Raw genomic sequence first — 26,456 nt, forward strand, 5'->3', positions numbered from 1 at the left:
ATAATTAGTAGGAAACAACTTTGCCATATTATGATGTCATCAAATTTACTTTAGAGAGATGGCAATGGTGCCATTACTGTTACCAGCAAAGTTCATCAAAAATAGCTAGCAATGCTAATGTTAGCTAGCTAAAATACAGTGGTCCTCTCAATCTTAGTTAGCTGGCTAAAGTTAGACTGCATCTAAAGTCAATCTGGTGACATCACAATCATAAAAAAATGTTTTCCTACTAATTATCTGCCTTCTTTTTAAATGTTAACATGTTTCCAAGCCAAATCCTAGTTGTATTGAGGTAGGCTAAAGTCAGCCAGCTAGCTAGCTAGCTAACATTAGCTATGCTAGCGATGAAAGTGATATGAGGAGCATCAGTCGTCGCCTGTGTGAGGCTCCGCCTAGTGGCCAGAGCTAAGCATAGCATTATTGTTGATGCATAGGAATGTTACAAAAACATTTTTCTTCTTCACAAATATTTGTGCATTAATGCTTAGAAAAATATAATGGTAAAGAAATAGTTTGAGAATGTTTGCATGTTTTGGGAACATTTGAATTAATCAAAGACTATAATCACGTGACTTATGGCTGGTCGCGTGACGGTCTCTTCCGCAAGCATAAAGCTGTTTGTTGTTAGCAAATGTGGGAACTCAAAAAAAAATGGAGGGGTTTAGACGGCTAGTAAACTATTTTTTATCGCTATCTGCAGTATGGAATGTCGGTCATTTCAAGGACAGTGGAATGCTCTTTCCTCGAGAGTCGTCGTCGCGAGAGATCAAAGAGCTGAATGGGCTATGGAACTTCAGAGCCGACCTCTCGCGCAACAGGAACTTGGGCTTTGAACAAGCATGGTACAAAAGTCGCCTTGCAGAGGTATGTAAACATCCAATTATGTAACATGGATATTGTCATTAATCGTACCCAAAAGCATGTGGTCTACGGGTCCTACTTGTACAGAATAGTTATGTTCTGCTATAAATTCTTTTCAATGAGTGGTCTGTTTGGGAAACTTGAAATTCTAAATGAACGGTCATCCATCTCGGAATGCTAGAGCTCCGACTTTCGGAAGTGAATGTCACGATTTGACCTCTTATTATTCCGAGTGCCCAGTTGTTTTGAACGCGGCAATAACATGCGCAGTTTGAGTTACTCCAGAAAGTGACGTTGCTGGCTAGCTCAGGGCTGCTGCCTCTAATTGAGTAACACAAGTTGAAGGGTGACCGGGGTACTGCAGGCTGCCATTAGCACCTAAATTCTCATTCTGATTTTTAGCAACAATTGGTACCATTAGCAACGGTCAACCCGCTCCACTACAGCCCCGTCGATGTGAATGGGTGCGTTTGGCCCTCCTTTTCCTGTAGTCCACGATCAGTTCCTTTGTCATGCTCACATTATTGGAGAGGTTGTTGTCCTGGCACCACACTGCCAGGTCTCTGACCTCCTCCCTATAGGCTGTCTCATCATTGTCGGTGATCAGGCCTACCACTGTTGGGTCATCAGCAAACTTAATGATGGTGTTGGAGTCATTTACATTTTTTACATTTTAGTCATTTAGCAGACGCTCTTATCCAGAGCGACTTACAGGAGCAATTAGGGTTAAGTGCCTTGCTCAAGGGCACATATACGTCATTTAGCAGACGCTCTTATCCAGAGCGACTCACCAATTGGTGCGTTCACCCTATAGCCAGTGGGATAACCACTTTACAATTTTGGGGGGGGGGGGGGGGGGGGGTAGAAGGATTACTTTATCCTATCCCAGGTATTCCTTAAAGAGGTGGGGTTTCAAATGCCTCCGGAAGGTGGTGAGTGACTCCGCTGTCCTGGCGTCGTGAGGGAGCTTGTTCCACCATTGGGGTGCCAGAGCAGCGAACAGTTTTGACTGGGCTGAGCGGGAACTATGCTTCCGCAGAGGAAGGGGAGCCAGCAGGCCAGAGGTGGATGAACGCAATGCCCTCGTTTGGGTGTAGGGACTGATCAGAGCCCGAAGGTACAGAGGTGCCGTTCCCCTCACTGCTCCATAGGCAAGCACCATGGTCTTGTAGCGGATGCGAGCTTCAACTGGAAGCCAGTGGAGTGTGCGGAGGAGGGGGGTGACGTGAGAGAACTTGGGAAGGTTGAACACCAGACGGGCTGCGGCATTCTGGATGAGTTGTAGGGGTTTAATGGCACAGGCAGGGAGGCCAGCCAACAGCGAGTTGCAGTAGTCCAGACGGGAGATGACAAGTGCCTGGATTAGGACCTGTGCCGCTTCCTGTGTAAGGCAGGGTCGTACTCTCCGAATGTTGTAGAGCATGAACCTGCAGGAGCGGGTCACCGCCTTGATGTTGGCGGAGAACGACAGGGTGTTGTCCAGGGTCACGCCTAGGCTCTTCGCACTCTGGGAGGAGGACACAGCGGAGTTGTCAACCGTGATGGCGAGATCATGGAACGGGCAGTCCTTCCCCGGGAGGAAGAGCAGCTCCGTCTTGCCAGGGTTCAGCTTGAGGTGGTGATCCGTCATCCATACTGATATGTCTGCCAGACATGCAGAGATGCGATTCGCCACCTGGTTATCAGAAGGGGGAAAGGAGAAGATTAGTTGTGTATCGTCAGCGTAGCAATGATAGGAGAGGCCGTGTGAGGATATGACAGAGCCAAGTGACTTGGTGTATAGGGAGAAAAGGAGAGGGCCTAGAACTGAGCCCTGGGGGACACCAGTGGTGAGAGCACGTGGTGCGGAGACAGCTTCTCGCCACGCCACTTGGTAGGAGCGACCGGTCAGGTAGGACGCAATCCAGGAGTGAGCCGCGCCGGAGATGCCCAGCTCGGAGAGGGTGGAGAGGAGGATCTGATGGTTCACAGTATCAAAGGCAGCAGACAGGTCTAGAAGGACAAGAGCAGAGGAGAGAGAGTTAGCTTTAGCAGTGCGGAGAGCCTCCGTGACACAGAGAAGAGCAGTCTCAGTTGAATGACCAGTCCTGAAACCTGACTGGTTTGGATCAAGAAGGTCATTCTGAGAGAGATAGCAAGAGAGTTGGCTAAAGACGGCACGCTCAATAGTTTTGGAAAGAAAAGAAAGAAGGGATACTGGTCTGTAGTTGTTTACATCAGTGGGATCGAGTGTTGGTTTCTTGAGAAGGGGAGCAACTCTCGCTCTCTTGAAGACGGAAGGGACATGGCCAGCGGTCAAGGATGAGTTGATCAGCGAGGTGAGGTAGGGGAGAAGGTCACCGGAGATGGTCTGGAGAAGAGAGGAGGGGATGGGGTCAAGCGGGCAGGTTGTTGGGCGGCCTGCAGTCACAAGTCGCAGGATTTTATCTGGAGAGAGAGGGGAGAAAGAAGTCAAAGCATAGGGTAGGGCAGTGTGAGTAGGACCAGCAGTGTCATTAGACTTAACAAACGAGGATCGAATGTCGTCAACCTTCTTTTCAAAGTGGTTGACGAAGTCATCCACAGAGAGAGAGGAGGGGGGGGCGGGGGGGGGGAGGATTCAGGAGGGAGGAAAATGTGGCAAAGAGCTTCCTAGGGTTAGAGGCAGATGCTTGGAATTTAGAGTGGTAGAAAGTGGCCTTAGCAGCAGAAACAGATGAAGAAAATGTAGAGAGGAGGGAGTGAAAAGATGCCAGGTCGGCAGGGAGTTTAGTTTTCTTCCATTTCCGCTCCGCTGCCCGGAGCTCTGTTCTGTGAGCTCGCAGTGAGTCATCAAGCCACGGAGCTGGAGGGGAGGACCGAGCCGGCCGGGAGGATAGGGGACACAGAGAGTCAAAGGATGCAGAAAGGGAGGAGAGGAGGGTTGAGGAGGCAGAATCAGGAGATTGGAGGGAGAAGGATTGAGCAGAGGGAAGAGATGATAGGATGGAAGAGGAGAGAGTAGTGGGAGAGAGAGAGCGAAGGTTGCGGCGGCGCATTACCATCTGTGTAGGGGCAGAGTGAGTAGTGTGGGAGGAGAGCGAGAGAGAAAAGGAAACAAAGTAGTGGTCGGAGACATGGAGGGGAGTTGCAGTGAGATTAGTAGAAGAGCAGCATCTAGTAAAGATGAGGTCAAGCGTATTGCCTGCCTTGTGAGTAGGGGGGGGACGGTGAGAGGGTGAGGTCAAAAGAGGAGAGAAGTGGAAAGAAGGAGGCAGAGAGAAATGAGTCAAATGTGGACATAGGGAGGTTGAAATCCCCCAAAACTGTGAGGGGTGAGCCATCCTCAGGAAAGGAACTTATCAAGGCGGCAAGCTCATTGATGAACTCTCCAAGGGAACCTGGAGGGCGATAGATGACAAGGATATTAAGCTTAAATGGGCTAGTGACTGTGACAGCATGGAATTCAAATGAGGAGATAGACAGATGGGTTAGGGGAAAAATTGAGAATGACCACTTGGGAGAGATGAGGATTCCTGTGCCACCACCCCTCTGACCAGATGCTCTCGGGGTATGCGAGAACACATGGTCAGATGAGGAGAGAGCAGTAGGAGTAGCAGTGTTTTCAGTGGTAATCCATGTTTCCGTCAGCGCCAGGAAGTCGAGGGACTGGAGATTAGCATAGGCTGGGATGAAGTCAGCTTTGTTGGCAGCAGAACGGCAGTTCCAGAGGCTGCCTGAGACCTGGAACTCCAGGTGTGGGGTGCGTGCAGGGACCACCAGGTTAGAGAGGCAGCAGCCACGCGGTGTGGGGCGTTTGTGTAGCCTGTGCGGAGAGGAGAGAACAGGGATAGGCAGAGGCATAGTTGACAGGCTGCAACAGATGGCTACAATAATGCAGAGGAGATCGGGATGAAATGAACTGAACATCAGGGAAAGGAGAGAGCAGGCTTCCCTCACCAAAAAAATAAATAAATATATAACTCTCCCAACTTCCACCTCAGAAACTATAGTTGTTTCACTGAACCACCCGAATAAAACTCTCCCAACTTCCACTTTAGAAATTAGAATTGTTGTAAGCTACAGCAGACTGTTATCAGTAGCTGTAATTAAGTACAGCAGCTACCAACCACCTAACGTTAATGCCTCGGATGAGGTTAGAAAAACAGCTGAATGGTAGCAGCTAGCTGGCTCAATCACAGGTACTCTCAAGCATGAAATAACATTGGAAACAGCTAACCACAGTTGCTAAAAGTTACCCACAGTTGCTAAAAGTTACCGGTAGCTACCCTCTAGCTAGCTAGCTTTGTTGGTCCAGGTAGTGGGTAAGCTAGCCTCGTGCTTCGCCTGGGCTCCGCCGAATAAAATCCTTACCTACAATAATTACCTACAGTAATAACCTACAATAACTACCGGAGTAAGCTACCTATAATACCAAACTACAATACCTACCTACAATCTAAATACATGGTTTAAGCTTAACTCAACACCATATAAGAAGCCATGCTTACCTTTCATAACGCAGCAATGATTAAACGTTGGGTAGCTAGCACAAAGACATTGTATTTAGTTACCACAGCCTGCTGGTAGTGTTGGCTAGCTAGCAATGGCTACTGTGTTGACTTTGTTTGAAAAACGGCGTCGCTGTGAGCGAATGTAGCTGGCTAAAAGGATATTGTTTTTAGTTGCTACCGTTGCTAATAGCTACTCGCCAGCTAATCCAGGAGGTGAGTTAGCTAGCTAGCTTCGTGCTACATCCGGCACCGCCGAATACAAAAGTAACCTACAATAATTACACACAACAGCTACCCGCAACAGCCCACGATGCCTACCTATACTACTTAATAATATACAGCCCACGATGCCTACCTATAGTACCTAACTACAATCTAAATACATAGTTTAAGCCTTAGTCGACAAAGCCCAAGCTATGTATAAAGCCAAACTGGCAGACTGCAATCAGTAGCCGAAATTAGGTACAGCAGCTACCGACCACCTAACGTTAATGATAATGAGGTTAGAAAAAACAGCTGAAGGTGGCAGCTAGCTGGCTCAATTACAGGTACTCTTAAGCGTGAAATAACATTGGAAACAGCTAACCACAGTTGCTAAAAGTTACCCACAGTTGCTAAAAGTTACCGGTAGCTACCCTCTAGCTAGCTTTGTTGGTCCAGGTAGTGGGTAAGCTAGCCTCGTGCTTCGCCTGGGCTCCGCCGAATAAAATCCTTACCTACAATAATTACCTACAATAATAACCTACAATAACTACCGGAGTAAGCTACCTATAATACCAAACTACAATACCTACCTACAAACTAAATACATGGTTTAAGCTTAACTCAACACCATAAACGAAGCCAAGCTTACCTCTCCTGCTAGAGAAAACACAACCTCCCTGTATACAGATACGGAAAAGGTGGCTGTTCACATGCATTCAGGGCCTTCATGTTATTAATGGTGTCTAGGTATGTCCTGTCCAACCGTGCCTTGGCTGTCACCAGAGGAAGGTGACAAGTCATGCTTGGCCACGCAGTCATTGGTGAAAAGGGAGTACAGGAGGGGACTAAGCACGCACCCCTGAGGGGCCCCTGTGTTGAGGATCAGCGTGGCAGATGTGTTGTTGCCTACCCTTACCACCTGGGGGGGGCGTCAGGAAGTCCAGGATCCAGTTGCAGAGGGAGGTGTTTAGTCCCAGGGTCCTTAGCTTAGTGAGGCGCTTTGTAGGCACTATGGTGTTGAACGCTGAGCTGTAGTCAATGAACAGCATTCTCACATAGGGGTTCCTTTTGTCAAGGTGGGAAAGGGCAGTGTGGAGTGCGATTGAGATTCCGTCATCTGTGGATCTGTAGGGGCGGTTTGCGAATTGGAGTGGGTCTAGGGTTTCCGGGATGATAGTGTTGATGTGAGTCATGACCAGCCTTTCAAAGCACATGGCTACAGACGTGAGTCATTATCCACCAGGGGTGGTAGTCATTTAGGCAGGTTACCTTCGCTTTCTTGGGCACAGGGACTATGGTGGTCTGCTTGAAACATTTGCATAAATGCACCGGGCCTATTTGCATTTATGAATATATTAACATAAAGGGGTGGAACAGGGCTGCAACCACCAAACACTTACTGTCTAGGCCTACCTGCAATCACCTGCACTATCTTGTCACGTTCTGTTGCATAATTCATCAAGTGTGTGTCAATAGCAGTATACCTTCAGATAGAATATCTACACGCTTGGCTTTAGATTACACCTATTTAAGCATACTTTACATTATTTGTGATATCAGACATAATATCACTATAATCTGAATGTTCATTTTTGGAAGTTGCCTTCATTTCAGCGCATCTAATTTGTAAACATTTCAACTGTATAAAATTATTACTTTTTTTAATTCCACAAAAAATGTACACCCATCATCTTCTTGTGATGCAAGTGTCAAGACATTGCATTAAATCACCAATGGATCTTTTAATTAGCGTTCTCTTAGATTCAACAGAGAGCCAAAGTATTCCATTCAGCCATTACAGGGGTATGTTTGACAGGTCATTACAAAAATGTCCACAGTCGTAATGTTAAAACGAGAAAGAATGACAGGCACCAGCAAGAGTATGAAAGAGTCGCAGGAGTAAAATGGAAGCAATCAATCCAGAGAGATTTAGGTGACAAGTGAATTTTGCACCCCTCAAACACAGGAAATAGAAGGCTGAAAAAGACAGATCCTCAGGTGGGTGGGGCATGCATGTTGCTAGTACCATGATTGTCGTCCCCCAAAATTATTTACACGATGATTGACCATAAATATAAAAATTTTTCCATCCACTATAATGGGGATCCTGTTTTCCGCTAACAATTCCTGTAGTTTCGCGGTCGGCCTTCCGTGGCTTCAATGAGAGGGGGCAGTTGTTCACCCCTGAAATTGCTTCCGATAATGGCTACTATGGAATAATTCACATATCGCCGCTTAATTTATAGCTAGTGTTTTAGCCAATGCTTTGTGTAAACTGTCAAAAATTCAGCAACATGATTGTAAAGAGGGCCTGTGTCAAATAGTTTGTTGTCAATTCCTCCCTCTTCACTTTTTCCTCTCGCTCTTTACCTGTATCTGTTTATGTAGAGTGGTCCAGTGATTGACATGCCAGTGCCCGCCAGCTACAATGACATCACCCAGGACCCACGGCTGAGGGATTTCATTGGCTGGGTGTGGTACGAGAGAGAAGTGTTGGTACCCTCAGGATGGGTGTCTGAGGGAACAAGAGTTGTGCTGAGAGTTGGGAGTGCACACTACTACTCAGTGGTCGTGAGTATCTCACAAATCTTCTACCATTTTTTTTTCAGCTTAAGTTGCCATTCTGTTTTGCTCATGTGATAGCTGTAACTCCACAACCTCCTCTCACATGAGTTCATCTGCAATGTACATGCACATCCCTCATTGAAAAAGGTATGATGTTGTGTAAAGACTGTCACTCTTGCTACATAGGAATGTCTTCTCTCTTTTCCTTCCCTGCCAGTGGGTGAATGGGATCAAAGTGATGGAGCACGAGGGCGGCCATCTTCCCTTTGAGGCTGAGATAGTTGAGGTCCTCCGTAACAACCCAGGTGGGGCCTGCAGGATCACCATAGCTGTCAACAACACCCTGACTCTCCAAACCTTGCCCCCAGGGACCATCCAACATATAGACGACCCCACCAGGTGATGTGATGAAGAGATTTTACTTCCTTTCAATGGGAGAAGAATTCAAATGTTTTTAGCATTATCTTAGCGTTTCCCAAACTCTGTCCTGGGGACCCCAAGGGGTGCACATTTAGTTTTTTGCCCTAGCACTACATAGCTGAATCAAATAATCTCAAGTTTGATGATGAGTTGATTATTTGTATCAGCTGTGAAATGCTAGGTCAACAAACAAAATGTCCATCCACATTGCTCTGGCCAAAAGCCACACCCTCTAGCTGTTCCCCTCACAATCAATGTATGGAGAGATTGATAGAGCAGCGGAATTAAATTCAGGATGAGTCGTCAGGCTAGTCCCCAGGACCGAGTCTGGGAAACGTTGCGTTATAATTTTTAAGTTGGGACTAATCAGACACACATTTTAAGATTTTCTACAGACCAAACCTAAAATGACAGGTCGAGGCGAACTAGCTTTTGATTCCTTTTCTGATGGGAAATCATGTTTTGGATTACAAGTCGAGGAACATCTGTGTTGTGTGTCTCTATATATTGTATACAGGTATCCTGCTGACTATGTTGTGCAAAACACCAACTTTGACTTCTTCAACTATGCTGGTTTGCACCGTCCTGTAGTGTTGTACACCACTCCTAAGGCGTATGTGGATGACATCACAGTGGTGACAGCCTTTGCTGACAACATTGGTGAGTGCAAAAGAAAACAACGGATTTTCTCATTTACTTGATCAAGTAATTATTTTGGTCTGTTCATCCATACCCTTCTCACTCTATCGTGCCGACCAAAACCATACTGTACTGACTCGGATATTTCCTTTTCACATTGTCCTTTTCTGCGCGATTCCATCAACTATGGAATAGTGTGAAAATGGCACTAGTGTACTAAGGTGTTGGTCTCTTCTGCTCTGTTATGTGTTCTAGGTCTGCTCTCCTACCAGGTGTCGGTGCTGGGCAGTCCCAACCCCACGGTGACGGTGACTCTCTCGGACAAAGATGGCCGTTGTGTGGCCTCTTCCACTGGACCCTCTGGGGTCCTCAAAGTGACGGACGTCAACCTGTGGTGGCCGTATCTAATGCATGAGAATCCAGGTTATCTGTATTCTATGGGGGTAAGTTGGGCTTCATTCATAGTTGCATTTAATTAGAGGGTCCACTGTTCCTTTATAGTCTGTTTTGTCAAACCTTTTATCAATGCAAACTACATTAAATTATTATACACAGAAAAAAAAGAATTTGCACATGTTAAAAAAAATACTACCCGTTTTTACTCATGTATCACCCTATCCATGTGATGACTGAGTCACAGCTCACATGAACATAGCCTCAGTTTAGCAACTCATCACACCACCCACACATCCACTTCCTGTGTTTTTGTAACAATGGAGTTCATACTGTAAAAAGCCTTTTGTAACCTTTTCAGAAAGATAGAAATGTATTTTGTACAGCAGATATGATTATCTGGCTGTCATTGTAAATAATTTGTTCTTAATTGACCTGATTGGTTAAATAAATGTAAAATAAATCTGACCCATAGAATTTAGAATTGTGTAAGCTCTTTTCATTACATTTCTATTTGCAACGTCCTGAATCTGAATGTTTCACCTAATTAATTACAGTGCATTCGAAAAGTATTCAGACCCCTTGAGTTTTTCCACATTTTGCTACATTATAGCCTTATTCTAAAATGGATTAAATTGTTTTTTTTCCCCTCATCAATCTACACACAATACCCTATAATGACAAAGGGAAAATAAGTTTTCAGAAATGTTTGCACATTTATTACAAAATAATATACAAATATCTTATTTACATAGGTACTCAGTACTTCGTAGAAGCACCTTTTGGCAGTGATTACACCCTAGAGTCTTCTTGGGTATGACACTACAAGCTTGCCACACCTGTATTTGGGGGGTTTCTCCCATTCTTCTCTGCAGATCCTCTCGAGCTCTGTCTGGTTGGATGGGGAGCGTTGCTGCACAGCTATTTTCAGGTCTCTCCAGAGATGTTAGATCGGGTTCAAGTCTGGGCTCTGGCTGGGCCACTCAAGGACATTCAGAGACTTGTCCCGAAGCCCCTCCTGCATTGTCTTGGCTGTGTGCTTAGGGTCATTGTCCTGTTGGAAAGGGAACCTTCGCCCCAGTCTGAGGTCCTGAGTGCTCTGGAGCAGGTTTTCGTCAAGGATCTCGCTGTACTTTGCTCCGTTCATCTTTCCCTCGATCCTGACTAGTCTCCCAGTCCCTGAAAAATATCCCCACTGCATGATTCTGCCACCACCATGCTTCACAGTAGGAATGGTGCCAGGTTTCCTCCAGATGTGACGCTTGGCATTCAGGCCAAAGAGTTCAATCTTGGTTTCATCAGACCAGATAATATTTTCTCATGGTCAGAGTCCTTTAGGTAGCTTTTGGCAAACTCCAAGCGGGCTGTCATGTGCCTTTTACTGAGGAGTGGCTTCTGTCTGGCCAATCTACCATAAAGGCCTGATTGGTAGAGTGCTGCAGAGATCGTTGTCCTTCTGGAAGGTTCTCCCTCTACACAGAGGAACTCTGGAACTCGGTCAGAGAGACCATCAGGTTCTTGGTCACCTCCCTGACCAAGGCCCTTCTCCCCCGATTGCTCAGTTTGGCCGGGCGGCCAGCTCTAGGTAGAGTCTTGGTGGTTCCAAACTTCTTCCATTTAAGAATGACGGAGGCCACTGTGTTCTTGGGGGCCTTCAATGCTGCAGACATATTTTGGTATCGTTCCCCAGATCTGTGCCTCGACACAATCCTGTCTCAGAGCTCTACGGACAATTCCTTCAACCTCATGGCTTGGTTTTTGCTCTGACATGCACGGTCAACTGTGGGACCTTTATATAGAAAGGTGTGTGCCTTTCCAAATCATGTCCAGTGAATAGAATTTACCACAGGTGGAGTCCAATCAAGTTGTAGAAACATCTCAAGGATGATCAATGGAAACCGGATGCACCTGAGCTCAATTTCGAGTCTCATAGCAAAGGGAGGTGACCAGGAATCCGATGGTCGCTCTGAAGAGTTCCAGAGTTACTCTGTGTAGAGGGAGAACCTTCCAGAAGGACAACCATCTCTGCAGCACTCCACCAAAGCAGGCCTTGATGGTAGAGTGGCCAGACAGAAGCCACTCCTCAGTAAAAGGCACATGACAGCCCTCTTGGAGTTTGCCAAAAGCTACCTAAAGGACTCTGACCATGAAAATATTCTCTGGTCTGATGAAACCAAGATTGAACTCTTTGGCCTGAATGCCAAGCGTCACATCTGGAGGAAACCTGGCACCATCCCTACTGTGAAGCATGGTGGTGGCAGAATCGTGCAGTGGGGATATTTTTCAGGGACTGGGAGACTAGTCAGGATCGAGGGAAAGATGAACGGAGCAAAGTTCCAAAGACTCTAGGGTGTCTTTGGACACTGAGTAAAGGGTCTGAATACGTATGTAAATGTTATATTTCCGGTTTTTATTTTTAATAAATGTGCAAAAATGTCTAAACCGGTTTTTGCTTTGTTATTGTGTGTAGATTGAGAAAAAAAAACAATTTAATCAATTTTAGAATAAGGCTGTAATGTCACAAAATGTGGAAAAGGTCAAAGTGTCTGAATACTTTCCAAAAGTACTGTACATCCCTCATCTCCTTTGTTTCCAGGTTCATATGACAGCAGGTGGCGAGGGTTCTGTCTATGAGGATGTGTATGCTCTGCCTGTGGGCATCCGCACTGTGCAGGTCACCAACACACAATTCCTCATCAACAACAAACCCTTCTATTTCCACGGAGTCAACAAACATGAGGATGCTGATGTGAGTACTGAGTAGTCCCATTAGAGGGCAGCAAAACTCTGAACCAGATAAGTGGGCAGTGTCTGTCAGTTTTGTATTGTGTATGCAACTGACTTCCAGCAGTTGTTCAGTCATATTTGCCAAGGAATTTAAGCAATAAAGAAGGTTGAAGCGGCATATAAGTTCTTATCATCTGATCAGTTTCTCAGTGTTTAGAATAAATAATTTTGGGTAGTTATCCAGTTTCATGCGAATGGGACTATCTGTAAGTCAACAGAAATTGGTCTGTGTCAACTGTCTGTTCTCATTGTTTGCTGTGTGTGTGTGTCAGATCCGAGGTAAAGGCCTGGACTGGCCCCTGATCGTGAAGGATTTCAACCTGTTGAAGTGGCTTGGGGCCAACTCGTTCAGGACCAGCCACTACCCCTACGCTGAGGAGATATTGCAGATGGCAGACCGCCATGGCATCGTGGTCATTGACGAGTGTCCTGGGGTGGGCATCAAAGACATGTAAGTCATCGCCATAGTGACAGTTGCAGTTTCTGTGACCTCTGAAGGGTCAGTTAAAGGTTAAACGGTCACCAGGTGTCTGCAACGTTTGAAGAGAACCTCAAGGTGTTCTTTCGCACAATGAGTGTGCCAGTCATTTTTTAAGAAACACTTTTATTTAAGCCTGTCCTTTTTTGCTTGCATGTCTAAACCATTAACTACTCTGTTTTTTAATGGACTGTTATTAGCAAGTTTATATACAGCATTAAACTTTTTAAAGTATGATCAATGCTCAGCCATTACATAATTAATCAAGTCAGGTCTTCTGTGTCTCTGGGACATCCACTAACCCTATCATGTCTCTTGTCCCCAAGCCGTAGTTTCGGGAACGCCTCCCTGTCGCATCACCTGGCGGTCATGGACGAACTGGTGAGGAGGGACAAGAACCACGCCTCCGTGGTCATGTGGTCTGTAGCCAATGAGCCGGCCGCTGAGATGCCCCCTGCTGAATACTATTTCAAGTAAGAGAATGTTAGCATTAATTCACATTCCATAAATGTGCGTCCTTGTTCCTTAAAATGCACATTCACATCATGGTAGAGTGACGTTCTAGTGAACAAAGACTGTTAGTTACACTGAAATATAAACTACTTCTTAGTTCTCACATTTCCAAATGAGGTAGCCCTTTACACTCACAGCCCAGCCCGTTTACAGTATGAAAATGGCATATTTGGTCAATAATAAGGACCTAAATTGGAACGCAGTGGCTGTACAGTAACATATTATACATGTCCGCTTTACAGCACTGTATGGGATTCAACTAACAGACATTTTAAATGTGAGCACCACGCACAACCAGAAAATATGCCCCATCCCTCCCGTTAATTGGGCTAATTTTGCAAAAAACATTGTCTGAGTCAGGAGAATGCTGTAACTCAAGAAGACTCTGTGTTCTGAAAGATGAGACGTTGAGGATTATAATAAACACCTCTTTGATGTCATACAAGCGAACCACACATATGTGAATCCAAATGTGCACTTCACATTCCCATATTATGAAACTCATGTCCTTTACAGTATCAACGTTTTATAATGGCTGTGTTTGATGTACAGTCACAAGGATGACATGGCATCATACCCTGGGTTGTTCTGAACAGAATGTCACGAGTCCCTAGCAACAGATTTGGCCCCGCCCACAAAGGGTATATAAAAAAAAAAAGGAATCTCTCGTTGAAATACATTTATTTTAGTGCTGCGCTAAATGACTTCAATATAATATTTTCAAATAACCATATGTTCTATCTATAACAGAATTTATGCCCGATCTGTGATGCGTTTAGCCAGCAACTCTAATTTTAAGTTACGAAGCCGAGGTGGTAAAATGCTAATTCATTGGAAATAACTGCATTCACGCGGGTGTCCCGTGCCACTGTAAAAACAGACAAGTTTCCTGGGTACGTATCTAGTGTGAGTGAGAACATAATGATGGGAATTTAATCTCTTTATACTGGTTTTTCTCGACTTGTTCAGTAAAAATAACGAATCTTTCCACTCATTTCGTTCGAGTCAGTAATGCCCAAAGCACGCAGGACCCCCCCCTACCGGCGAACGATGAACTGAAAAAACTAAAAGGTCAGGATTCTACAAGCCTCTCGTTCACTTGTCGTTCACCATAAGGGGCTTATTGGAGCTGTCATTTGTGACTGAGACTTGTATAAGTTTGCTTTAAACAATGTACATTTGTTGATTTTGCTAAGCATACAAATACTATTGTATTTTTATTTTGTAATAAAAAAAATTTAGGGGGTAGATCAGCTTTAATATTGCAGATAGCTTGTAACTTCCATCAATGTAATTGTCTGCATCACTTCCAATCCCCCATGTTTTTTTCTCTCGCATATATGACTACATACGTACATATCCTTTAAAAAAAATTATTTCCCTTTATTACTTTCCAACCCCACTACCCCTTCCCTAATTGGAGGAAACTAGTGAACAACAATGCTTAGTCCTCTACTTCCAGCTTATACATACTATGTTCTGGGATTCTTCAGATAGCATTGAGGAGTACACCACATCAGTCACTGGCTTCATCAATAAGTGCATCGATGACGTCGTCCCCACAGTGACCGTACGTACATACCCCAACCAGAAGCCATGAATTACAGGCAACATCCGCACTGAGCTAAAGGGTAGAGCTGCCGCTTTCAAGGAGCGGGACTCTAACCCGGACGCTTATAAGAAATCCCGCTAAGCCCTCCGACGAACCATCAAACAGGCAAAGAGTCAATACAGGACTAAGATTGAATCGTACTACACCGGCCCTGACGCTCGTCGGATGTGGCAGGGCTTGAAAACTATTACAGACTACAAAGGGAAGCACAGCCGCGAGCTGCCCAGTGACACAAGCCTACCAGTTGAGCTAAATCACTTCTATGTTCGCTTCGAGGCAAGCAACACTGAGGTATGCATGAGAGCATCAGCTGTTCCGGATGACTATGTGATCATGCTCTCCGTAGCCGATGTGAGTAAGACTTTTAAGCAGGTCAACATTCACAAGGCCGCAGGGCCAGGCGGATTACCAGGACGTGTACTCCGAGCATGTGCTGACCAACTGGCAAGTGTCTTCACTGACATTTTCAACATGTCCCTGACTGAGTCTGTAATACCAACATGTTTAAAACAGACCACCATAGTCCCTGTGCCCAAGGACACTAGGATAACCTGCCTAAATGACTACCGACCCATAGCACTCACGTCTGTAGCCATGAAGTGCTTTGAAAGACTGGTCATGGCTCACATCAACACCATTATCCCAGAAACCCTAGACCCACTCCAATTTGCATACCGACCCAACAGATCCACAGATGATGTAATCTCTATTGCACTCCACACTGCCCTTTCTCACCTGGACAAGAGGAACACCTACGTGAGAATGCTATTCATTGACTACAGCTCAGCGTTCAACACCATAGTGCCCTCAAGCGGTACCGGAGCGCCAAGTCTAGGTCCAAAAGGCTTCTCAACAGCTTCTACCCCCAAGCCATAAGACTCCTGAACAGGTAATCATGGCTACCCAGACTATTTGCACTGCCCCCCCCACCCCATCCTGCTCTTTTACACTGTTGCTACTGTTTATTATTTATGCATAGTCACTTTAACTCTACCCACATGTACAACACTTTTTATTTAACTTTTTTCTTTTTAAAAAACTGCATTGTTTGTTAAGGGCTTGTAAGTAAGCATTTCACTAATGTCTACACCTGTTGTATTCGGCGCATGTGGCAAATAAAATTTGATTTATATAAATTTTTTGGACACAGTCAATTTTACAATAATTCTAATGTTTGTTTTTACACCTGAATTTCCTCTACCATCAACCTCTCCGATCATTTTCATGATGTCCATCCGGTTTGCTTCTATATGCCATGTCTTTCTAACTGTGCTTTTTCACAAAAGCTCTCAACCTATAACCTATATACTTATTATGGACACAGTATGCTTTACATTATTAGTTATCTTGTTGTTATTAGTCCCATCCTTCAACTTCATTCAACACCACCCATCTATCGCTTAACACCATCCATATTGGATTTCTATTTGCCATATATTTTTCAACTGTACTGTGATGTTTTACAAAAGTTCTGAACCTTTTCTATTCTCATTGTTTCTACAGATTGAAAATAAACATTTTTGCTAAAAGTATTATTATATTATTGATCAATTGACTATAACTTTTCAGATCACCCGGTAGTGCTATCTGCAGGTTTAGCTCCAGGTAATTATTGCAATCCTTTAGCCATTCCTGGACCTGTGTCCAAAACAAGCTACAAATAATTTAAATAATAAACTTCTAAGTTTTGAATCCGGCGTCGTTTTGCGTATCAATTCATAAACACTATGCCATGGAATCGGTACGTCAAAAATCTCTTCCCAACTATTTTGCAATCTATATGGGACGGCTGTCAATCCTTTGGTCCTTAAATGAAACGGGTATACTTTTTATTTATCACAATTTTCTTTAACCAATTATGTTCTTTAATGCAGGGCCGACAGACAAGTTCCTTACTTTTTCCCCCTTCCACTTTCCTCTTCCATTTTTGCGGTAATGCTGCAATTTATTTGGTTGTAATTTTGGGTAGAGCAGACATTTCCATATGTTTTTGTTAGCTGCATGTGCGACAACTCCACCAGTCCTACCTATGATATCATTTACGGAGATTATACCTTTTTTAAACATTTTGTCAAAACAAAAATGGTTTATCAATTAGTATATTTGAGTTTAACTACAATATTTGTTCTGTTGTTTCTGGATGATTAAATTGAAATTGCAACCAACTTTCTATGGCTTGTTTTAGAAATAGTGATATTTGGGAGATTATTTCCTTTTCAAATAACTGAAAATGAGAGGTTGTAATCTGAATAAAGGGAAAAAGGCCATTCTTGAACATGGGGTGAGACAATTTTACTAATTTACTAGAGAACCAGTTCGGATTTAAGTAGAACTTTTGTATGACTGAAGCTTTTAGTGATAGGTCTAATGGTTTAATATTTAATAATTTCTGTCCTCCGAATTCATATTCATTATCTAAATAGGCTCGTTTAAATTTTGTCTGGCTTGCCGTTCCAAATAAAATGGAATATGTTTTTTACTCATAATTTAAGAAACTGTTTGCTAGGCGTAGGTAAGACTATAAGCAAATAGGTAAACTGGGATAATACTAAAGAGTTAATCAGGGTGATTTTTCCACAAATTGACAGGGATTTACCTTTCCATTGTAGCAAGATCTTATCTATTTTTGCTAACTTACTATTAAAATGTATTGGAGTGAGATCATTTGGGATATGTATTCCGAGTATATCCACATCACCATCAGACCGTTTTATTGGTAAACTACATGGTAATCTAAAAACATTATTTTTTTAGTGATCCAATACGTAATATAGTACATTTATCATAATTTGGTTGTAATCCAGAGGTTATAAAATGTATCTAGATCCTCTGAGGCTGTGGAGGGATTCAAGTTGTGGATTTAAAAGAACATGACTCATCAGCGTACAATGACACCTTTTTTTTTAAGCCCTGGATTTCTAATCCCTTGATATTATTGTTGGATCTGATTTTAATAGCTAACATCTCGATGGCCGTAATAAATAGTTATGCCGATAGTGGACAACCTTGTTTCACTCATCTTGACAGTTTAAAACTTTCTGAGAAATAGCCATTATTTACTATTTTATACCTAGGGTTACTATACATGATTTTAACCCATTTTATAAGAGATTCTCCAAAATTTTAAATGCTCAAGGCATTTATATATGTATGTGTGTGTGTGTGTGTGTGTGTGTGTGTATGATATATACAGTGGGGAGAACAAGTATTTGATACACTGCCGATTTTGTAGGTTTTCCTACTTACAATGCATGTAGAGGTCTGTAATTTTTATCATAGGTACACTTCAACTGTGAGAGACGGAATCTAAAACAAAAATCCAGAAAATCACATTTGTATGATTTTTAAGTAATTAATTTGCATTTTATTGCATGACATAAGTATTTGATCACCTACCAACCAGTAAGAATTCCAGCTCTCACAGACCTGTTAGTTTTTCTTTAAGAAGCCCTCCTGTTCTCCACTCATTACCTGTATTAACTGCACCTGTTTGAACTCGTTACCTGTATAAAAGACACCTGTCCACACACTCAATCAAACAGATTCCAACCTCTCCACAATGGCCAAGACCAGAGAGCTGTGTAAGGACATCAGGCATACAATTGTAGACCTGCACAAGGCTGGGATGGGCTACAGGACAATAGGCAAGCAGCTTGGTGAGAAGGCAACAACTGTTGGCGCAATTATTAGAAAATGGAAGAAGTTCAAGATGACGGTCAATCACCCTCGTATGGGGCTCCATGCAAGATCTCACCTCGTGGGGCATCAATGATCATGAGGAAGGTGAGGGATCAGCCCAGAACTACACGGCAGGACCTGGTCAATGACCTGAAGAGAGCTGGGACCACAGTCTCAAAGAAAACCATTAGTAACACACTACGCCGTCATGGATTAAAATCCTGCAGCGCACGCAAGGTCCCCCTGCTCAAGCCAGCGCATGTCCAGGTCCGTCTGAAGTTTGCCGATTACCATCTGGATGATCCAGAGGAGGAATGAGAGAAGGTCATGTGGTCTGATGAGACAAAAATATAGCTTTTTGGTCTAAACTCCACTTGCCGTGTTTGGAGGAAGAAGAAGGATGAGTACAACCCCAAGAACACCATCCCAACTGTGAAGCATGAAGGTGGAAACATCATTCTTTGGGGATGCTTTTCTGCAATACTGCACCGTATTGAGGGGAGGATGGATGGGGCTTTCAAGCAAGCTAGCTAACTATTTTCGAATTAGGCATTTCTTTCATAACCCATCTAGCTAAGGTTGCAAGTTAGCTTTATCTAGCCTACATTATACTTTTTGCCACCTTGGTTGAGCTGTAATGCTAGTTAGCTATGCAGTACCAACCTGCCTAGCTGCCCATCCAAACAGCTAGCTAGCTAAATAGCTATTTCTAGTACAGAAAATACATTCTTCAAGTCAAAGTTGGATATTAGTAGTGCTGCGGTAAAGGATATATTAATACAGGCAGTTAAGATGGCATGATATTTTTTTGATAAACCAAAAAATATAGCATGTTCATTTCAAGAAAAACATGTAAGTGGGTTTTCCAATGTTCTGACGCGTTCTCTACCCTGCGTGGTCGTTGCTAAACAATGGGCCTCACGTCATTGGTGACACAAACCTGTCTTCCTCTATTCTGAAGAAAATTTGCGGTGGAACACGCACCTGAATACACGCATGACTCTATTTTATGTGCACCAAAATTACTATATTATTCTCTGAAGTGCCTTGTGAAAACAGTGTAAGGTTATATTTCATAACTTTGCTAGTCATATTGGCAATAGAATTTTAAATTATGCCCACCTAACCCAGATTGCGATTTATAATAGACTGTTTTTGGATTGCTTAAACAACAATAGTAATTGTGTGATGGTGGGGATGCAGGGCTGTGTTCCAAACAAAGTGTGCTTGAATCAGATCCTCAACGGCACAGCTAGGAGAGCTCATAAAAGCACCTAATAGTTGAAGACTCTTTTCTTGTATTAAAATTACTTAAACTATGCACACTTTGGAGAGGTGTGTGTTTGTGGCCACTTGGGGACACCAGTTAGACTTCTCACTCAAACCCTTGTGATATTTTTTGTCTTATGTTGCACCTACCCCAAATGTTCCTCATAATAATAATAATAATAATAATGTATTATTCTGAATGTATTAGAGTATTTTCATATTTCGTTATCGACAAATGCTGCAAAAAGTACAGAAAATGTAAAATGCACATAAAATCAACAGTGTAATGGTTAGATTCAGTCTTGTCAGGTGAACTGTTTCCTCACCTTTGGTCTAATACTTTACCCATAATCTCCAAAGTGTTCCAATTGCTAACATGGTTTTGCATATGCTTCTCATATTTCTCCTGTTAGAAACATTTCAATTTGGTCCTATCCATATAGGCCAATTTCCCTGCGTGTAAAGGGTTAATGGTGAAGTCATAAGGGAAGAGAGAAGGCGCATAATGGATATATTGTAGGCTATGTGTTCTTATTGGGGAGCACTACCTAGAATTACTGAATTCAGCTTTTAGAATGGAGGAGGGAACTAAGCAAGGCTTTGAAGGCTACAATTCCCCAAATATTTCAAGCAGCATTGGTATTTGCTTTACATCTGGAAAAACCAAGTAAACAAACAAAGTCGGTGGTGGGCGCATTATGCATGCTTGTTCATTAGATGGTAGAGAAGTTTATGGGTGAGTCTGAGCATGTCTTGGTAGAATGGCCTGTGGATTGCGTCAGAGTAGTACTTAACAGACTCCCGAGTGGCGCAGTGGTCTAAGGCACTGCATCGCAGTGCTAGCTGTGCCACTAGAGATCCTGGTTCGAATCCAGGCTCTGTCGTAGCCGGCCGCGACCGGGAGACCCATGGGGCGGCGCACAATTGGCCCAGCGTCGTCCAGGGTAGGGGATGGGATGTAGCTCAGTTGGTAGAGCATGGCGTTTGCATCGCCAGGGTTGTGGGTTCGATTCCCACGGGGGGCCAGTATGATTAAAAATGTAAAAAATATTACAAAATAATGTATGCACTCACTAACTGTAAGTCGCTCTGGATAAGAGCGTCTGCTAAATGACTAAAATGTAAATGTTAACAGAGCATTAACCGGTGTAGCTCAACCACCTCAGGCCAGGGAGTGGCAGACAGACAGGCACACAGCATGAATTTCCTCATACAGTTCCTTGCCATTACAATACTTATTAACTATGTGTTGTGGTCATAGTCAACAAAGAGACTGTGAGTCGTTTTTATACTTGTTAAAATGATTTACTTCTTCCTGGTCCTTTCTCCTGCACTCATATCAGTCTCTCTTTACCCCTACCTCAACCCTCTGATCCCTTACCCCATCTTGGAACAGTAAACAATTGCTCTCTGTTTAATGTTTTTGTTTGTCTTTTCAGAACACTGATAGCTCATACCAAATCTCTGGACCCCACTCGACCTGTCACCTTTATCACAGACAGTAACTTTGCCAGGGACAAAGGGGTGAGACTTCACTGTTTCTCCGTTATGTTTATGAAGGATTCTTTCTTCACAGAACTATTCCTCGCATCCTCTCTCACTTCCTTCTCAAAACGCATTCGAGGAGGGAGAATTTTGGACCTTCTCCTCCAATGTGCTTTGAGAAGAGAGGATGCAAGAAATCGATGAAAGACTGCTTACCGAGGAGGTTTGACTCTGCAGCCACAGTAACTCTCTGCTGCTGATAAGTCTGTAAGATTAATTTTCTACTCAGACTTACCAGACAGTAGTTGATCAGTGGTGTCACATCAGTGGCTAAGCTAAGCACAGCAATTATGTCATTCAAATTCCATTCATTACAATGGGAATTAAATGAAAAAGTATTATGTAACACAGACACCAACATTGTATCTGTAGTTCTAGCCTTTAGGCCTATTTCTTCTTCTCACATTGAAACCTGATTATACCCAGGCTCCATCAACTATGACATTTTAAATGTCATACATTATTTGGAATTCAATGCCATTGAAAATGTATTGACCACTGTTTACCCTGTATTTCTGCTCTCCTCACATTGAACCCTGTCTCTCCCCAGGCTCCCTATGTGGATGTGATCTGTGTTAACAGTTATTTCTCCTGGTACCACGACCCAGGTCACCTGGAGGTCATCCCCTTCCAGCTCAACACCCAGTTTGAGAACTGGTACGGGAAGTACCAGAAACCTATTATCCAGAGTGAATATGGAGCCGACGTGGTTCCAGGGCTACACACGGTGAGTGTTCCAGAACTACTTTGTTGTTGTAGAACCTCTTCCTTATGTCCTCACATGACAGAAACAGACTTAAAAGGACGTAAGGTATAAGGAAAACATGTGTGTATTTGCTGAGATTTCATGGCCTCTGAGGCAAACAATGGTCTGGATACCAATTTTTTTAAATGTGCTTGAACAATTTGTCAATCACCTACCCAGGCTAGAACAGGTTGAAACCTATTAATTGAAAGCTGAGTGGTTGAGCTTGAATGATCAACCCACATCTCTCTTGTAAAATAGACTTTATCTCAATGAGAATTACCTGTAGAAATAAAGGTTAAATGAAAAGCCACATTTTTCTGTTCCCAACAGGATCCTCCCATGATGTTTACTGAGGAGTACCAGAAGATAGTCTTACAGAACTACCATGATGTGTTTGACCAGAAGAGGAAGGAGTATGTCATTGGAGAGTTAATCTGGAACTTTGCTGACTTCATGACAGCACAAAGTAAGGAGGAATCCATAAAAAGCAGAAGTACTGGAATTTATTGAAATTGTCAGACCAACCATTCTTGTTAAATAACATTTGAAGCTGGTTGTCATACCTTTGCTTGTTTAGTTTTGCGTATAGTGAACAGAAATTACTAGGTAAGGGAAAAAGGAGCAGTAGCACAAATGTTTAGTAATGTGATGGTGGAGTAATAGAATGTTGAAAGTAGGCCAGTGCTTGAAAAGCTGCTGGTATTTATGTGAAATGTATTTAAAGCTCCCAGTGTTGGGTAAGTTCAGAGTCAGCAGGAGTGGGCGTGGCACACCAGGAGGGTTCATTCTTACGCTTAGACAGGCCATTCCCACCATGTTGGCATTTATTGGGATGACTCATGTACTGGAGGCAGCTCTGCAGAGTGGTCACTAGCTGACACAGCCACAAAGTCATCAAATCTGATTTTAAACCTAACCCTAACTTTAAGGACACGGCTAACCCTAATGCCTAGCCCTAAACTTAAATGAAGACCAAAAAGCTCATTTTCTGTTTTCATGAATTTTTACTGTATAGCCAATTTTGACTTTGCAGCTGGCCCATCTAGCAGAAACCAATCAGTTATGCTTCCAGGGCAAGACTCATGACAATAAACATCAACCTGCCACTACCCCAGCGCCAAGTCAGACCAGCATTCCAGAACACCATGGTGACACTGCTGGTCTTAAACGTATTACCCACCCACTCCTCACTTTACATGCTGGTCTGGCCCCTATGTGTATACAGGGGAGTGTACATACAGTGAGGGGAAAAAAGTATTTGATCCCCTGCTGATTTTGTACGTTTGCCCACTGACAAAGACATGATCAGTCTATAATTTTAATGGTAGGTTTATTTGAACAGTGAGAGACAGAATAACAACAAAGAAATCCAGAAAAACGCATGTCAAAAATGTTATAAATTGATTTGCATTTTAATGAGGGAAATAAGCAGGGGATCAAATACTTTTTTCCCTCACTGTAATGTACTGTTTGAAGCAAGACCTTATCAGATTGTCCTGTGTAGACAATCTGCAAGAGAAAGCAGAAGCTGTCTGGTCCTTTTCCACCTAATACAACAATAGTGTTGAAATTGATAGGGTTGTATTTGGCGAAAGTCATGTACAGATCTATAGGCTTTATCTATACTTTTAGACGGCTGAAACAAGCATACACATTTTGTTCAGGAAATTAACCTTTTCTACTTTCTATCTTCCTCTCTCTGCAGCGGTGACCCGTGTTGTGGGCAACAAGAAGGGCATCTTCAGTCGGCAGAGGCAGCCCAAAGCTGGCGCCTTCCTCCTGAGGGAGAGGTACTGGAGGCTGGCCAATGAGACGGGCCTGCTGCCCATCAGGGCTAGGTACCCCTGATACACCTGGATGGGGGGGACACAGCACCTGGGTTGTATTCATTAGCGCACAATCCCTCACATCGTAACGAAACATTTTAGCTATTGGACAAGTCCAGGTAGTCCTTCTCTGTTTGTCTGTTTTGTTCCGTTTGGTGCCTAATGAACACAACCCTGTATGGGGGACAAACCCACTACTCAGACCACCTGCTCAGTGCCTTATGACAACTGCAATGCTAAGAAGACCACATCAGATTATTACCAGAACCAACCTCACTGGATCTTTTGGCTGAGTATTTGTCTTCCCCTGTTTTTAATTCAGGGATCAACCAATTTTATGCATGAACTTGAATCATGAGGCTGTTCCGTGTCCGTGTAAATGAATGGGAATGTGATGTATGAAAGATCATACATAATAATGTATAAAAGATCATGTATTTTTGTATCTCTTGTCTTTCATGTGTATTCTTCTTAGAATGCTTGCTGGCTCAATGTTAAGACTTCACCCCTTGCCTTTTTTCAGATTTAGTTGTGTTACAGCCTGAATTTAAAATGGATTAAATATAGTTTTTATGTCACTGGCCTACACACAATAACCCATAATGTCAAAGTGGAATTATGTTTTTTGACATTTTTACAAATTAATAAAAAATGAAACGCTGAAATGTCTTGAGTCAATAAGTATTCAACCCCTTTGTTATGGCATGCCTAAAAAAGTTCAGGAGTAAAAATGTTCTTATCAAGTCACATAATAAGTTGCATGGACTCACTTTGTGTGCAATAATTGTTTAACATGGGGTAGTCTTTCAAAAATCATCTCTGTACCACACACATACAATTATCTGTAAGGTCCCTCAGTCAAGCGGTGAATTTCAAACTGATTCAACCACAAAGCCCAGGGAGGTTTTCCAATGCCTCGCAAAGAAGGGCCCCTATGGTAATGGTAAAAAAAGAAAAGGCAGAAATTGAATATCCCTTTTAGCATGGTGAAATTATTAATTACACTTTGGATGGTCTATCAATACACCAGTCACTACAAAAATACAGGCGTCCTTCCTAACTCTGTTGCCGGGGAGGAAGGAAACCGCTCAGAGATTTCACCATGAGGCCAATGGTGACTTTAAAACAGTTACAGTTTAATGGCTGTGATAGGAGAAAACTGAGGCTGGATCAACATTGTAATCACTCCACAATACTAACCTAATTGACAGAGTGAAAAGGAAGCCTGCACAGAATACAAAATATTACAAATCCCTGTATCCTGTTTGCAACAAGACCCTAAAGTAATACTGCAAAAAAAGGCAAAGCAATTAACTTTTGGTCCTGAATAGAAAGTGGTTTGTTTGGGACAAATCCAATGCAACATATTGAGTACACTCTCCATATTGTCAAGCAATAGTGGTGGCTGCATCGTGTTATGGGTATGCTTGTAATCGTTAAGGACTGGGGAGTTTTTCAGGATAAAAAAGAAATGGAATGGAGCTAAGCACAGGCAACTCCAATACAACACATTACTGAGTACCACTCTCCATATTTTAAAGCACAGTGGTGGCTGCATCATGTTATGGGTATGCTTGTAATCGTTAAGGACTGGGGAGTTTTTCAGGATAAAAAATAAATGTATTGGAGTTAAGAGCAGGCAAGAGGAAAACCTGGTTCAGTCTGCTTTCCACCAGACACTGGGAAATGAATTCACCTTTCAGCAGGACAATAACCTTAAACAAAAACCCACATCTACACTGGGGTTGCTTACAAAGAAGAGTGAATGTTCCTGAGTGGCTAAGTTAGAGTTTTTACTTAAATCTGCTTGAAAATCTATGGCAAGACCTGAAAATGGTTGTCTAGCAATGATCAACAACCAATTTGAGAGTTTGAAAAATGTTGAAAAGAATAATGGGGAAATGTTGCGAAATCCAGGTGTGGTAATCTCTTAGATTTACCCAGTAAGACACTGCTGTAATCTCTGCCAAAGGTGATTCTAACAAGTATTGACTCGGGGTTGAATACTTATCTAATCAAGAAATGTGTTTTATTTTTGATGTATCTATATTTTTTTAACAAATGTTAGAAATTTTCTTTCACTTTGACAGGAGTATATTGTGTAGATCATTGACAGAAAATTACACATCCATTTGAATCCCACTTTGTAACACAACAAAATGTGGAAAAAGTCCAGGGGTGTGAATACTTTCTGAAGACACTGTTTAAATTTATAACCATGATTTTATATAGAAACTAAGAATCATATACTGTGCACTAATTTAACAATCTATGCACTGTCGTCTAATAAAACATCCTAATTCTCATCAGAATCATCAGTATATTTGAAGTGGATGACTCTCTTGGATGACAGGTTTGTTTTGGTTTTGGAGTTCAGCATGCCAGGTACTGTGCTATCCTTTGTTAACAACCAGTTCAAGTCAGTCTTTGTTTTCGGCGCATTCCA

General features: G+C 42.9%; 1 protein-coding gene across 1 annotated transcript; it reads left to right on the forward strand.

Moving 5' to 3' along the window:
* The first annotated feature begins 570 nt into the window (after positions 1-570).
* Positions 571-24,675, forward strand: LOC311136489 (beta-glucuronidase-like). Its single transcript, XM_084170632.1, has 12 exons — positions 571-864; positions 7,926-8,108; positions 8,320-8,501; positions 9,040-9,182; positions 9,417-9,604; positions 12,151-12,303; positions 12,614-12,792; positions 13,146-13,292; positions 21,331-21,415; positions 21,987-22,163; positions 22,515-22,650; positions 23,890-24,675. The coding sequence occupies exons 1-12, from the start codon at positions 652-654 to the stop codon at positions 24,030-24,032; spliced, it is 1,929 nt and encodes a 642-aa protein (XP_084026758.1). The 5' UTR covers positions 571-651; the 3' UTR covers positions 24,033-24,675.
* The last annotated feature ends 1,781 nt before the right edge of the window (positions 24,676-26,456 follow it).

Source organism: Coregonus lavaretus (genome assembly GCF_964263955.1).
Source record: "Coregonus lavaretus genome assembly, chromosome: 10".
NCBI classification, from domain to species: Eukaryota; Metazoa; Chordata; class Actinopteri; order Salmoniformes; family Salmonidae; genus Coregonus; species Coregonus lavaretus.

Coding starts and splice junctions, on each gene's coding strand:
- LOC311136489 (XM_084170632.1), top strand. CDS start 652: ATGGAGGGGTTTAGACGGCTAGTAAACTATTTTTTATCGCTATCTGCA. Junction 8,109..8,319: donor CACACTACTACTCAGTGGTC/GTGAGTATCTCA, acceptor CTTCCCTGCCAG/TGGGTGAATGGGATCAAAGT. Junction 12,793..13,145: donor GGGGTGGGCATCAAAGACAT/GTAAGTCATCGC, acceptor CTTGTCCCCAAG/CCGTAGTTTCGGGAACGCCT.